General features: G+C 42.4%; 1 protein-coding gene across 2 annotated transcripts in view; it reads right to left on the bottom strand.

The window, feature by feature from the left end:
- Positions 1-14,462, bottom strand: part of Ddr2 (discoidin domain receptor tyrosine kinase 2) — a 119,957-nt gene extending 105,495 nt beyond the window's left edge. Inside the window, exon 1 of one of the 2 annotated variants that reach the window (XM_036201841.1) lies at positions 14,286-14,462. In XM_036201841.1, coding sequence (XP_036057734.1) covers positions 14,286-14,420 — 135 coding nt within the window. In that variant the 5' untranslated portion in view covers positions 14,421-14,462. The remainder of the gene's footprint in view (positions 1-14,285) is intronic. The other variant, XM_036201842.1, reaches the window with a different exon arrangement.
- Between the last annotated feature and the right edge of the window lie 832 nt (positions 14,463-15,294).

Below are 15,294 nucleotides of genomic sequence, written 5' to 3'. Positions count from 1 at the left end.
GTAAGAGAGATTTGTCCTGACTGTGGGCCAGGCAGGAAAATTCTACCTACACCTGCCAGCTTCATGCTGTGTTCTAGGAGGGAGGGTCTGACAAGGTGTGTCCGGTGATGTGTCTCCAAACAGTCCAAGAGGTTGGTCTAAACAAAATTCATCTCAAGATAACTCTCCCTTGGCAGTTGCTCTTTCCTTCGTTCATTCTTTTAATTGTATCTCTACCATTTTGTATCAATACATTAAGATATGAGGATAGATCTTTAAAAAGCAAACAAACAAACAACAACCAATCCTGGTATCTGAGTCATCGGTGGTCAAATGCAGTTTTACTCACAGTGAGTGCAGACCCACAACAGATCCACCTGAGGCAATCTGATAAAACAAGTACAGCACCCCAGCTAGTGTGTGGAAATTTCTTACTCATTGTCCAGAACAAAGCCTGAGACAGAGTTTTGTTTTGTTTTGTTTTTTAAAGCATTATAGGTGATTCTGGAGCATATTGAGGCTTGAAAGCCAGATGAAAGAATGAACCAGTTTTTTTTTTTTTTTTTTTAAATAGCAAGTATATTAGGGGTTAATTCTAAAGCAGTTGTGCTCAGGAATGGGGCGGTATCTTGTCTAATAAAGTGTTTGCCACACAAGCAGGACCTGAATTCAATATCCAGGATCCACATTAAAAGGTCAGGTCCACTGGTTTGCACTTGTAATCCCAGTACTGAGGTGGAGACCAGTACAATCCTGGAACTCACTGGCCAGTCCATGTCACATGCTTGGTAAGCTCCAGGCCAGTGAAAGATGCAACCTCCAAAAAACAATTTAAAAAAAACCAAAACACATTTTAATACAGGCAGTGGAGGTTTAATCCCAGCACTCAGGAAGCAAAGGCAGGTGCATCTTTATAAGTTTGAGGCCAGCCTGGTCTACAAAACAAGTTCCAGAATAGCTGGAGCTGTTACACAGAGAAACCCTGCCTCAAAAACAAAACACAACAAAAATTTAAAGGTAGGTGGCTCTTGAAGGACACTTAGTGTTAACCTCTGCCACCCACATGTGTGCATGCACATGAATATGCATGCACATGTACACAAAATCATTATGCTTACTTGCAATAAAAGACTCACAATGCAGAGTGGAGACATACAGAGAATGAGTAGTTAATAAAACTTGCATAATGCAATGATAAAGGTACAGGTTCGAATTCTAGACCAGTCACTTCCATGCCATGTGCCTGACATTTTCTTAGGGTCCTATGTCCCAGGGCAAAACAGGAAAAGTCCCCACTTCACCATACTGTAAGGTTTCAAGGAGACTCTCTATGTGAAATGCTCAACTGAACCTCAATGCACAATAGCATTCGTCACTTACTAATTCTTAGTGAAGTGTGAAAACTGATCAAAACCAGGTTTTCTGAAAAGCACCATGCTTGCCTCTGTTTGCTTTTCTGTCGCTGTGATGAAACAATGGCTGAAAGCACATTGATGAGGAAAGGGTCCGTGTAGCTTACACCTTATGGTCCATCACTGAGGCACCAAACTCAAGGCAGGAACCTAGAGGCAGGAACTGATGCTGAGGCCATGGAGAAGTGCTGCTTTCTAGCTTGTTCTCTATCCATGGCTTGCTCATCCTGTTTTCTCATAGGACCACCCGCCCAGCAGTGGCACCACCCACAGTGTGCTGGGCCCTCCCACATCAATTAATCAAGAAGATGCTGCACAGACATTCTTACAAGACACTGTGATGCAAACATTTTTTTCAGTTGAGGTTCCTGTTTCCCAGATGACTGGCTTGTGTCAGGCTGATAAAGGCCAGCCACCACAGAGCCCAGCTATAGCTTTATTATGTGTTTTTGTCAGTGTATACTCTTTTTTTTTTTTGGTTTTTTCGAGACATTTTTCCATGTAGTTGTGGTACCTGTCCTGGATCTCGCTCTGTAGCCCAGGCTGGCCTCGAACTCACAGAGATCCACCTGGCTCTGCCTCCTGAATGCTGGGATTAAAGGCGTGCACCACAGCTGCCCCGCTTGTCAGTGTATTCTTGAAGTCCACAAGATTCCTAGGATCTTTAAAAAACGTTATGTCTTCAGTTCTCTGTTTTGACATTTAGTACAAGAGATAGCTAGGTGCCATTATTCATTTAGTCTAAGCACCTGTCTTCTCATTTGTGCTGATAGTTGTACAAACACCAAACAAAAGCTAGGCCAAAACAAGAACCAGTCTGGGCATAGAAGAATCGGTGGGAAAACTGAGTCATTGCTTGGCATGAGGCAGTTTAATCTGCTCAGCCGCAGCAGCCCTGCTGTGAGCAGATGCATGATTTGGAATCTGACATCTTACATAGCAGCAAGCCCTGGCTTCAGGCGCAAACACACAAAGTGGAATGATTTCATCCCTGGTTCTATTAGTAATTGGGTTAAATGCCCAGTTAGTGCCAGTTTCAATATCACCACAATGTTAACATTGTCTTCAAGTGAGTAAGCAATTGTGATACTTTATCTTAATTGTCAACTTGTCTGGATTTGGAATCTCCTAGGAGTCACACCACTCAAGGGATTTCCAGGAAGGGTTAACTGAGGAGGAAAATCCCACCCTTAACATGGGCATCACCATCTCATAGACTTGGGTCCCAAACTGAACAAAAGGAAAAATGGCCGGGCGGTGGTGGCGCACGCCTTTAATCCCAGCACATGGGAGGCAGAGTCAGATGGATCTCTGTGTGTTTGAGGCCAGCCTGGTCTCCAAAGCAAGTTCCAGGAAAGGCACAACGCTACACAGAGAAACCCTGTCTCGAAAAACAAAAACAAAACAAAAACAAACAAACAAACAAAAAAGGAAAATGGACAGATCAAGCAGAGTACCAGCATTCATCTCTCTCTCTCTCTCTCTCTCTCTCTCTCTCTCTCTCTCTCTCTCTCTCTCTCTCTCTTGACTGTGACCGCACCTCTCACACTCCAGCCCCCAGAAATAGAGCCACACTCCCCACCATGCCCACCCTGCCCCCTGCCATGATGGACTGTATCCATAAACTGTGAGCCAAAATCGGCCCTTCCTTCTTTAAGATGCTTTTCTTGGGTCTTCAGTCACAGAAACGAGAGTAATTAGTACAACAGAAATTAATTAAGAAATTAAGTAGTTAAGAAATTAAGTAATTAATATAGAGAAACGAGAGTAATTAATACAGAAATTTAGTAAGTGGTGGTAAATTGATACCCTTTAAAACTCACATTTAATGATTAATGACTACTGCATTTTGGTTGAGACCCAAGTTTTCTGAATTTATAAACCTTTGAGGCTAAGACAATTTGTTCAATGTACCTACATCAGCAAGCGTTTTCTGCCTTAGTATTAGTATATTTAAATAATTAACCCAAGTTACAAGGAAAAGGACACATTGTTCAACTGCATTCACTAACTTCCTCTCTAGTGATGAATTCAAACAGAACCACATCATCTCTCACATAACAACTGCGCTCTTACCTGGAACTACCAGCTGTTTTTCAGTCTGATTTCACTAACAAATTTACTTTGGCTTTATGGTTGCCTTTGAGCTATAAGCACAAGAACTGTCTATAGTACCTATTTCATATCTACACATTTCAAAAATAAAAATAAAAAATGAAATTTTTATTGTATCTGGGTGAGTGTTTCCTTGCATGTGTGTTTGTGCAGCATGTGAGTCCCTGGTGCCCACAGAGGCCGGAATAGAGGACTGGAAGACCTGAAACTGGAATCACATATGTTTGTGGGCTGCCATATGGGAGCTAATAACTGAGCTAGTGTCCACGGAGCCATCTATCCAGCCCCAGATCTACACATGCATTAAGAGCATATTAATAGCATCACCTGAGGAGTTGAATTTTTTTCTTATAAAATAGATTCACACACTATTCATGTAACGATGGCAAGTTGGACAGTCCTAAAGAAGTGTTTCCTGAGAACTGAGTCGACCTCTCTGTCCACCTGCGAAAAGGCTGTCTCTCTTCTCTTCCTTTATGTTTTATATTTGTGAATACACCACTATCTTTCTTCAATTTTTACAATTTATACAGAATTTGAACCCGGAGCTCCCAATAGCACACTCACTGGAGACCCTGATCTAGCAGGATAACGGATGAACAGAAATCAAGTTCTTTTGTGTTCTCAAAAACAGCGTGTGAGGCTTTCAACACTCCCCACTAGGAATTTTCCCAACAACAAATCAGAACTGTTGTAGGCATATAAAAAGCCCTTAGTCTATTTTAAGAAGCCAGTAAAAACTCACTTATGGGTTATGCTAGGAAGAAATTTACAGAGAACACCTAAGATACGTATGGTCCTTGCTCAACCAGATGATCCTGACCAAAAAAAAAAAAAAAAAAAAATCCGTGGAATTCCAAGAAATGAGAAGAGCTGCATGGACAACCCGAAACTGGAGCTTGTGTGCAAGAAGAGAACTATTTAGCTGAAGTGCGGGGAGAAAGGATGCTATTCAGAGTACAGGGCTGGGGGACCACAGGAGTGTAGCCCATATGACTCAAGGCTTTACTATAAAGTGACTGGGTGTGGGTGCTGCTTCCAGACAGTGGTTAGCAGAACCAGATTAGAGGTTGTAGAAATTTCATAATGTTCTTTATAGATACGAACATTATGTTTTTTACATTTATTTATTTATTTATTGTATATGTGTGTGTGTGTGTGTGTGTGTGTGTGTGTGTCTATGTGTGTGCTCACGTGTGGACCACAGGTCATGTGTGGTAGTCAGAAGCAACTTGCAAGAGTTCTTTCCTTTCACTATGAAGAGTCCATAGGGGGCCAAACTCCGGTGGTCTGGTTTGGCCACAAGCGCCTTTACCTGCCGAGCCATCTTGCCAGTCCATATAAGAACGTTTTATGCACAAAGAAGTGGAAATGGCCATATGACGTCTCACTATTCAAACTCTGCAAAGTGACAATCAAAAGTATACCTACTAACCCTTGGCCTCCTGCACTCTCAACCATAAGGTGATTTTAAGTGAGATTATCTGTCTGTTGTCAAAGCTAAAATAATTTAAATGATTGCTGCTTAAGTAATAGTTGTCACATGTAAAGAAGATTTTATCTTATCAAATATCCCCTGGAGTGCTCAAATGCCTGCTACGAACCTTTATCAATAATCTGAAAGTTTCTGCTTCAGATAGCTTTATTAAGTAAAATAATAATAGTCAGATTTAAAATACAATCAGAACAGTGGAGCTACTTACCAGAAACACAAAAGCACTGTGAAACAAAGGTAACCCATGGCTATTATTACATTACAATTCCTTCCTTCAGATAAGAAAGAGGTAAACAGAATAGAATCATGGTGTTAGGACTTATGGGCTTGGGGAAGAAATTTATTCTTAATTACATGGTTTTTTAGAGCAGTACTAGGTTACAGAGAAACTGAGCAAACATTGGAGATTTTTCCCATATGCTGCCTGCCCTCACATGAGTTACACCTCCTCTGCTACTAATGCTGTTCCTCACCACCGTACGAGCACAGTGTCAACAAACCTACAGGGGCAGGCCATTGATGCCCAATGTCATAGTTTGCCCTAGAGTTCACTTGTGGTACTGATGATCTATGGGTTTTGACAAATGGATAATAATAAGTATCCATGTATCACACAGAATAGTTTCAACACCCCAAAATCCCACCTAATCATCCCTCCCTCCCAGTTCCTGGTAATGGCTAACATTTCTACAAGCTTCATGGTTTTGTCTTCACCAGAATATCATGCAGTCAGAATCATACAGAATCATACAGTCTTACCCTGTGAAGACTGGCTTTTTCCACTTAATCATATGCATTTGAGTTTTCCCACGGCTTCATAGCTCATTGTTGATTAATATCGTCACATAATTGTTTTGCTTATTAATGATAAACTATTAATGTGTGTATCTATACATATTCATGTGTGTCGGCCAGTGCCTGTGTGTATATGTGTGTGCTTGTATATGAAGGCCGGAGGTCTTGAGTACCATTCTTTGGATGTCCTCCCTCATTTTTTTTGAGACAGGGTCTCTCTCTTCATACCTTGGGACCCATCAATTCAGCTAGACTAGCTGTCCAGTGAGCCCCAGAGATCTGCCTGTCTGCATCTCTCCAGTGCTGAGATTGCAAGCACACACCACCACTCCTGGCTTTTATAAATTATTTTAATAGTAAAATATTTGTTAAAAAGTTATTAAAACTATAATTAATTTAGTACTACTGTCTTTAGCATGGGGCAGTGCTCTATGGTTAAGATGCCAGTTTTTCTGCTGGAGGACATCTTGGTTACTTATGGATTAGGACAATTATAAATAAAGCCACTATGAAAATTCATGTGCAGCCTTTGTGGCTACAACCTTTCAATTTATGTAAGCAAATACTAGAGCATGCACATGCTACAGCCTATAGTGAAAGCACACTTAGCTTTACAAGAAACTGCCTGTGTGTATTGCATTAACCTGATTTGCAGTTCCTCAGTGGTCTGTGTGGCTGAACATCATCTCACATGCTCACCTGCCCTCTGTCTCTCTTGAAGTTAACTTCAAATATTTCATACTTTTTTAACCAGCTGTCTATTTTCTTTATCGTTGTGTTCTTTGTGTTTCTTAGATAATGTCTTTTGCAAATATTTTCCTCTGTTGTGTGGCGGATGTCCTCATTTATCTTGACATTGTCTTTAACAGGAAGGAAGTTGTTGGTTTTAATGATGTGTAGCTTATCCACTATCTCCTTCATGTAGTTCTGACTGTATAGTTGGGGCTGAGGCACACTTTGCATTAACTTTTGGGAAGGATGTCAGGGATGGTCTCAATTCATTGTGCTCTCTAAGAGAAAAGACTTCCTTGTCTTTGCTGTATTGCTCTTACTCCTTTGTCTTCTTTGAATGCATTTATGTGGGTCTTTTTAGGGCTCACCATTCTGTTCACACAACCATTTGTCAGTTCTTTGCAAGTGCTGCACTGTCTGGATTACTATAGCTTTACAGAGAACCCCAAAGTCAAGTGTCGCCAGCCTTCCAACTGTTCACTTCTATCAATATTGAGTTAGCTATTGTATTTTGACTCTCCATATAAACTTTTTAAAATTAAACAGGGCATCACCATATAGCTCAAATTGACCTTGAACAGGATCCTCTTGTCTTGGTCTCCCTAGTGCCAGGATACAGGTATGAACACCACATTCAGTACTCCACATAAACTTTACCATCCGTTTGTCAATATCCACAAAATAACTTGCAAAGGCTTGGGTTGGCATTTGAACTTTTTAACTTGGAAAGGCAATTTGTTTCTGTAAAAATGCTACACCATGACCCAACCAAGGCTAGAAAGCAGCAGTTTGGATTTATTTTTAATTTCTTTTCATGTCATTTTTGCCTCATCATCACCATCTTAATTTTGAAGCTACATGATCCACATGTTCTAAAATCAGAAAAGCATCTGATCCAGGAGTGGTGATGCACACCTGGTAGGTCTAGCACTGGGTAAGATGAGGCAGAAGTGTCTCCCTGAGTTCATGGTCAGCCTGAGCTACATTGTTAAGTTCCAGGCCAGCCTGGGCTACAGAGTGAAAGTCTGTCTCAACAATAAGCAAACAAAAAGAACTGCACCAGCTCACCCAATAATATCTAACACTTTTTTGGAGGATTTAACTTCCATCCTCTCTTCTTCAGATTGGCTGGTTCCCCTGGAAGGGTATTGTGTTGACCTCTAAGTTTTACAAGCCTCTGTGAAATTGCAGGATGGCAAGGCATTTAGGTGCAGCTCCCATGAGGACTGCCAAGGTGTGGGTTCCTTTTACAAACCCCAGCACTACTTCATTTTACTCTTGGTAAGCAATGTGAGTAGCACATATTAGTGTGATGGTGTTCTAAATCTACCAAAGTCACACACACACACACACACACACACACACACTCCCACCTTGCCCTGAGGTGTTTGAGTTTGCTTTCAATCTTTGATTGGACATGGGATGATAAGCATGATCCTGATGAGGACGGAGACAGTGGCCACACAGACTATGGTGAGGATAAGGAACACAGCCCCGGTCAAGGAGATGGGCCTATTGGTAGAGTTTGCTTGCCTATGCCGGTGCCGTCTCCTCTATCCCAGATTAAGAACTGCTTTGTATTGCTTTGGGGATTTTCTTCTGTACTGCTGTGTGAATCTGAGTCTCCTAAGTCCTAAAGACAAAGACTGTTTGACTTCTAGACCCTTCATCTTCACTGGTCGATACACTCATCAGGTGTTAAGGGTTGTCTACAATGTCTCAGCCCTAGCACTGGTAGCATGGACTAAATTTACAGTAGCTGTTGAAATAAATGAGACTTTAAACTATGGACATGTAACATTATACATAGTTTGAAAAGAAAAAATGTGATTTCTTTCTTTTATACCTCCATAGAAACTAACAGAGAACATGAAATGTTTAGTAAGTACATATTGAACAGTTGATAAGAATAAAAAATACCAATGCAAAATGCTGTCAGCAGAGTAACTATGTGAAGGGCGGGAGGACATGAGAACTCAGGACTGTGTTCCCAATTCTTCTCTAGGGATAAGGCTGCTCTAAAATATAAAGCCTATTGATTTTTAAAAGGAAACTGTGAAAAATAAGACACAAAATTTTCACTCTTTTTGTAAGATATCTGGTTCTATCACTTGCAGAAACCATTTCTGAACAACTATAGCTGAATTATTTAATCATAATTCAGCAAACTTTAGAGCACAAAATCTTATTGCCTAATCCTGAATTGCATTTTCCAGATCAAGTTTTGTCCAAATGCATGTGATATACCCAGAACCTAAGGTTACGACTGTCTATAGACATGCAGGAGCAGGCATTGATGTTGGCTCCACTGGTAAAGTGTTTGCTGGACAAACCCAAGGGCCCAGATCGCATGTCCCAGACTCCGTGTTTAAAAAAAAGAGCCTGCACATGCTTGCAATTCTCGGTACTGGGGAGGTAGTGACAGGTGGGTCTCTAGGACTCGCTAGCTGGCCAGCCTAGCCTATTCAAGGAGAGAGAGCTTTACACACACATGATCATGGACATATACAAACAAAGAAAGAAATGAATGATCATAAATTATTATAATCCCTAAAACTTAGGACTTAGAAGGTAGATACCAAATAAAGATTTGCCGACAAATTACTAAATCAATAGAGATAAAATTATAGTGGATAATCCCAGAATGCTATACAATTCATTATAGAAAATTGTAATAAAAATAAACCTGTGAGTCTTAAAAATAACACCATTGGAGAAGAAAGGGTTTATGAGAAAACTTTTGTCTTAGACAAGAGAATTCAGACATTATCTCTGTTTCATGTTTTATGAATTCCTAATCTACTAAATTAAAAATGAAAAATTTAAAAGCACTAGATTACACTAATTCATCTCCCATCTCAATTTATTCTAGCTTCCTCGGCCATTAAGACCCTAAACACAAAGGTTGGAGAGATGGCTCAATGGTTAAGAACACTTGCTGTTCTTGCAGAGAACCCGAGTTCAGCTCCCAGCACCTACATCAGGCAGCACACAACCACCTGTAACTTCAGATCCAGAGGATGCAATGCCTTCTTCTGACTTCAGTGTTCACATATAGACATATATGTACTTACACACACACACACACACACACACACACACACACACACATACACACACACACACACACACAAATTTAGGGTTTTTTTTTTTTTCATCTTTACAAAAGACCCTAAAAACGATCTTTAGACAACTACATTGGGCGGATTCCTATGAAAGACACCAATGGGCATCCCCCCATGTACCATCTTTGTATGAACAACACTTTCCAGCTTCCAAATCATTCATTACCTTATCTGAACTGCCCTCCCCCACAAAAAAAAACAAAGAGAGTGAAAGTTCATAAGTAAGACAAATGAGATCATAGCTCCATGAAGACAAGACTCCTCAAGTAATACACGTGAAAAATGCTAGTGCTGGGGTCAAGTTCTTGTCATCACACACTCTTTCCACGTGTCTCACTGCAGAGCACCATGCAGCATTAACCTCTGAGCGAGTTCAAGGGGCTCATCGAAGATTTACGGTGGGCATGAAGTGCAGAGACAAGAATCTACTGTCAACAATGCTTAGTTTCGACGGGGTGGTGGTGGCGCACGCCTTTAATCCCAGCACTCAGGAGGCAGAGCCAGGCAGATCTCTGTGAGTTCGAGGCCAGCCTGGTCTACAGAGAGAGATCCAGCACAGGCCCCAAAACTACACAGAGAAACCCTGTCTCAAAAAAACCCAAAAACAAACAAACAAAAAAAGTGCTTAGTTTCTAGAAAAGCCATGGGAGCTCAATAGTGTGGCGTTAGTCTAAACTCAACCTTACAACATCTTTCCTTGTACATTCATCTTCCAGGCCAGATGCTCGGAGCCACCCTTCCCCTGTGTTTACATGCCAAAGTGGAAGTCCAGCTAGTAAGCACACGATTTGTCAAAGGAGACAGGATTCTGCATCGCTTGAGAAGTTACAGAAACGTGGAAATACTCAACGGTTCCACATAAAATACTAAGAACAGGAAACAAAATTTAGAATGGACATCAAAATAAGAGAATTGTTTATAAGCAAATTATTTATGGAGCATGCAGCCTCGGTTATAATATATGCAAATATATGCAAATACAGTGAATAAAAGGAACAGCTTAAAGTCTCTCAGTTTCACCATCAAGTCATTGGAGTTCCAGTGACTATTACTGGGTAGTTATCTAGACATCTTTGTTAAGCTATGTTATTTTGAAAATATAGCAATATTTTGAAAAAAAAATCGAACAGAATTGAATTGAAATTCCTTAGACTCATGTTAGCACAAATACTTACCTCTGGTTCAAGTTAGAATGACATGAGTAACATCTCAAAATACCAACTCCCGTTTTCCACTTTTGGGTATTTTGATTTAATTGATCTAGAAGTCCTTAAAGTCTACCTGGCATCCCAAATTACTGCTGAACAAGTCTACCAAAACATCATCTTATCTGCTGTAAGGACACACACTGAGGTTTTGAACCCAGTCGCTGAGTTCAGAGCAACTCTGGGATTCTGGGAATATTGGGCACATTCATGGTCTGGGTAATCCTTGCCGGCAAAGAGTCAACTGATTCATATGCTGCACAGCTTTCGGCGGGCCAGGCACATAAAGAATCTAGTGTGCCTGTATTGCAGACAAGTCCACATTGATGTGAGCTAGCACACACTAGCATGTTGTGGCCGTCCACTTTTAGTCAGGGCTTGCTTTGGCATGTGTGTTTGAGGTGGTCTAAAGTACCTGAAGGTGCATCTTCCAAAGGAAGTTGAGATGGATGCCTGAGTTAAAGCTAAATTTATGTGGCATGGCATTGATAGATGGGCGGCATTCTGTCTTTATTAGAACATCTGTTTAAAATGCTATAATGTGGAAAGTTTGGAACTGAATTCCATTTGGAGATGCAGATCCAAATGGCTTCCATTTCCGGAAGTGACTGTGTAAGAAGGGGAGGAAATAAAACAGAAAGGCTAGGGAGGAGAGAGAACGGACGGTGAGCCTTCTCGGGACGACGCTTTGCTCTTGGGCAGGAAGACTCTTGAGCCTAAGATTCTGGAAAGACCTTCTCAACGTCTCTTACTTTGGAGGTTTATAAAAGCCACTGGATCTTAAGCAGAAACGGAGGTGGGGGTTCCACATGCTGGCCTCCCACTTCAGGGACACTTCCACCTTGGTGACTACAAGCGCAGAACAGGCCACGTGAAACAGAAAATGGAGGGAGACGCACCTGCCAGGGAGACGATGTCCCTGGGCCCAGAATCTGTCCTCAGCTAGGACACTCCTCCTGATTAAACCCTTCTCATTCAGAGATGGCACAGATCCCAGAGATGCTTAAAGCCACCTATTGACCTTCCTCCTGCTCCACCTTGGATGAGGAACCATGGACAAACCAGACCACAAAGGAAATTTTCAGAGAGTAAATCTGGACTATTTCTCCATGAGGCAGGATTGTTTCCATTAAAAGATGGGCCTGAAGGGCTGGGGAGATAGCTCGGTGGGTAAAGCATTTACCACACAAACATAAGAACCTGAGTTCAGTCTCCTAAAATCCACATAAAAAAAAAGCTAGCTGAAGGCACACACTTGCAATCCAACAATACAGGGACAGAGATAGGAGAGTCCCTGGAACCTGGGGGATGGCCGGCCTAGCCTACTCGGTGAGCACTGGGTCAATGAAAAATCCCATGTCAAAAAACAAGGGGAACGACACTGAGGTTGACCTCTGGTCTCCACATACATGTGCATGTGCACCTGTACATACTTGTGCATGTTCTCTCTCTCTCTCTCTCTCTCTCTCTCTCTCTCTCTCTCTCTCTCATTCTCTCACACACACACACACACACACACACACACACACACACACACACACAGATGGGAATGAAAAAAGAGGCCCCTTATTTCAGAACTTCACACACAGTCCCATCCAAGTACCCTCCCACAAGTCTGCCCCAATGCCAGGCTCAGCATGACAAGAGCTGCTCCCCAGTATAGTCAGAGACATTTCATACAGTTGTAAGAGCTGACATAAGGAAGGTTGTCATGGTCCTTAGGATGCTTTCAGGCACATGTCTCTTCTAACAGTGGGACTCAAAAGCATTCTTATTTCCACGCAGAGAACACAAAAGCAGTTCAAGGTAAAGTCAGAACCTAACCTGGGTCTACCAACTTGAAAAGTCCTGGGCTCTCTGCATAACAAAGCTAAAACAGACATCCAATACCTGGGAAGTAACCTGCAACTGACACCCAGGTAAGTGTCTCTCTAAGGGCAGGTTCTGAACGTTTCCCTTAGCCTGACACCGGCACCTCCTGGTCACCCAGTGAAACATGGAATTTGACTCCAAAAGTAAGCAAGTCCACATGTGGAGAGGGTGATGGGAGAATTGCCCGACAGTGATTGAGAGCCGAATGTTAACAACTTTTAAGTCCATTAGTTGTGTTTTCTTGAACAATTCGTTTCCCTCCTCTATGTCTTAAAATCCTTTCCCATAAGATAGGAATAATCCTTACAGAATTGTGGAGACTCAATAAAATAACAGGGAAATCTCTTGAGTGTGGAGGATGGTCAGAGTAAGGACTCAGATGTTAGATTTGTTTCATTTTACACACACACACACACACACACATACACACCAAGGGCCACTAGCTGATGAACCACTACTGCCATCTTCTCTATTGCTGATAACATCCTCAAGATGATGTTCCTCTATTGTTTCTTCCAAACCTTAAAAATAAGCACCAAGGGAGAGATGTGGATTGCAACCGGCACCCACACCATCAGCTGAGTACATTTTTCCAATCCGCTTCAAATGTGCTATGAGAGCCTGAACAAGTCAGTCCTCTGCTATCATTTTGAAATTTGTTTAATGAGAGAGAGGGTCAGAAGAGATGGCGATCGCAAAGACCCTTCATCCCGCCGCTGGGAAGGATGCCGAAAGCTGAGCGGTTAAAATGGTGCTAAAGCCGCCAACTGGCTTGAGCATCCCCAAGTCTCCTCAAATGGCTGGCCTGAGTATGTCTGCCACTCTGAGAGAACGCCCTCCCTTAGATGGGCCTCTTGAACCCCGGCCAGGACTCTGGGTCCCCAACTGGAAACAGCCCCAAGTGTTCTGATAACAAAAGGAAAAGCACCTGGCACCAGAGAGGATGAGAGGCCGGCAAGCGATTGCTTCGCTTGTTCTTGTCACCCACTGCAACCCCTCCGGGCAGCTGGCCTTCCCGCCCAGCCATCTAAGCCCAAAGGTGAAGCCACCCCTCATCCAAAGCCCTCACCCACAGTTGCCCTTCCCACAATTAAATCACAAAAGATGCTAGGTTGTGCTCTCACCAAAACTCGGGCCCTCCAAACACCACCACTCAATGCCTGAAAACACAGCTCCTGGCCCTCCTCTCTCCAGCAGCCCAACTCTGCGATCGGCCTGTCTTGCCTGCCAACATTTCCAACTCTGCTAAAGCTGTTTATTGTACCTTGCAGCTGCTATGGAGTCATGTACTTCGCGTCGGCCTTCTTTGGTTATTGGCGCTTATTCTTCCCTCCCTAACACAAATCCAGACCCCAAAACGTGAGATCTGCCTTAGTCCTGAGTCTGTAGAGCCTAGCTCCCGACCTTCCTCCCTGATTCAGGCTGTCCTGTCCGCTGCCGTCTTTAAAAGTTTTCCTGACACACCAAGAGAAGTACACTCAGAGCTTTCGTTTTTGAAAAAGAAAATGAAGAGAGAGAGAAATAAAAGAGAGAGAAAGAGAGCCACATCACTTACTTCCATCCAGGGACGCCCAGTTTTGAAAAGAAGAAAACGGTTCTGTTCCAGTGTGGTCCCCCAACCCCAAAAGAAGAATTCGCCGTGAACTACTTCTTTTCGACTTTGCCGGTGAAGGAGTCCCGTGGTAGGCATACATCCACAGGCTGATGCAAGATGCCTTTGAGAGAAACCTCACATTCTGAGGATTCCTGGGCCTGCGCCAAGGATCCCAGCATCCAATATATTGCACATTTGCTTTCAATTAGGAAGGGGGTTGGGGAGGGAAGAAGGCAAGTCACCAATCAGAACTGTTTTCTGTTTAGAGACTATTTCTTTTGACCCAGGGGACCACGAGCAAAGCTATAATTTACAGCGAAACCCATTCATAGAAGAAAAATATGTATAACCATAGGACAGACTTAAAGACGCAGCTCCCCCCAACTCGTGTCTCCCTGTGCCGTTTCCTTCTGTCTAAGATTGGGTCCCCATCATGGGATACCCCACCACCACCACCTCATTTTTCTTACTTGAGTTGAAGCTATAACGGCTTCAGGTTTGGAGTCTCTTCCTATTCATGTCTCCTGGGCAGCTGAGTCACATGCATGGAGATGATCTTTTGTATTTTGGCCATGACAGCTCAGAGCTGAGTCCCCTCTAAGAAAAGGTTTGATTTAATCCCTTCCCCCACACTGCCTCCTCTTCCAAAAAAGAAAGGAAGGAAGGAAGGAAGGAAGGAAGGAAGGAAGGAAGGAAGGAAAGAAGGAAGGAAGAAAGAAAGAAAGAAAAAGGAGAGAAAAGAAAAAAGAGGAAGAAGAACTAGAAGAACCTGGATAGTTCTAGCAGCCAGGATTTCTCTTTAAAAAGAAAAAAAAAATTCAATCCTCATTTGGCTACTGCTGAGATTCCTGCTGTTAAATGAAAACAGAAAGATTTACAAACTTTCTAAATGTTTTGTAATTTTTCTTCTTTCTCTTCTCATCCCTACCCCCACCCTCTTTTCTGTGGCCAGAATGAAAGAGACATCATG

The sequence above is a fragment of the Onychomys torridus genome, chromosome 11, assembly GCF_903995425.1.
Source record: "Onychomys torridus chromosome 11, mOncTor1.1, whole genome shotgun sequence".
NCBI classification, from domain to species: domain Eukaryota; kingdom Metazoa; phylum Chordata; class Mammalia; order Rodentia; family Cricetidae; genus Onychomys; species Onychomys torridus.
This window is presented reverse-complemented; position numbering and strand designations above follow the sequence as displayed.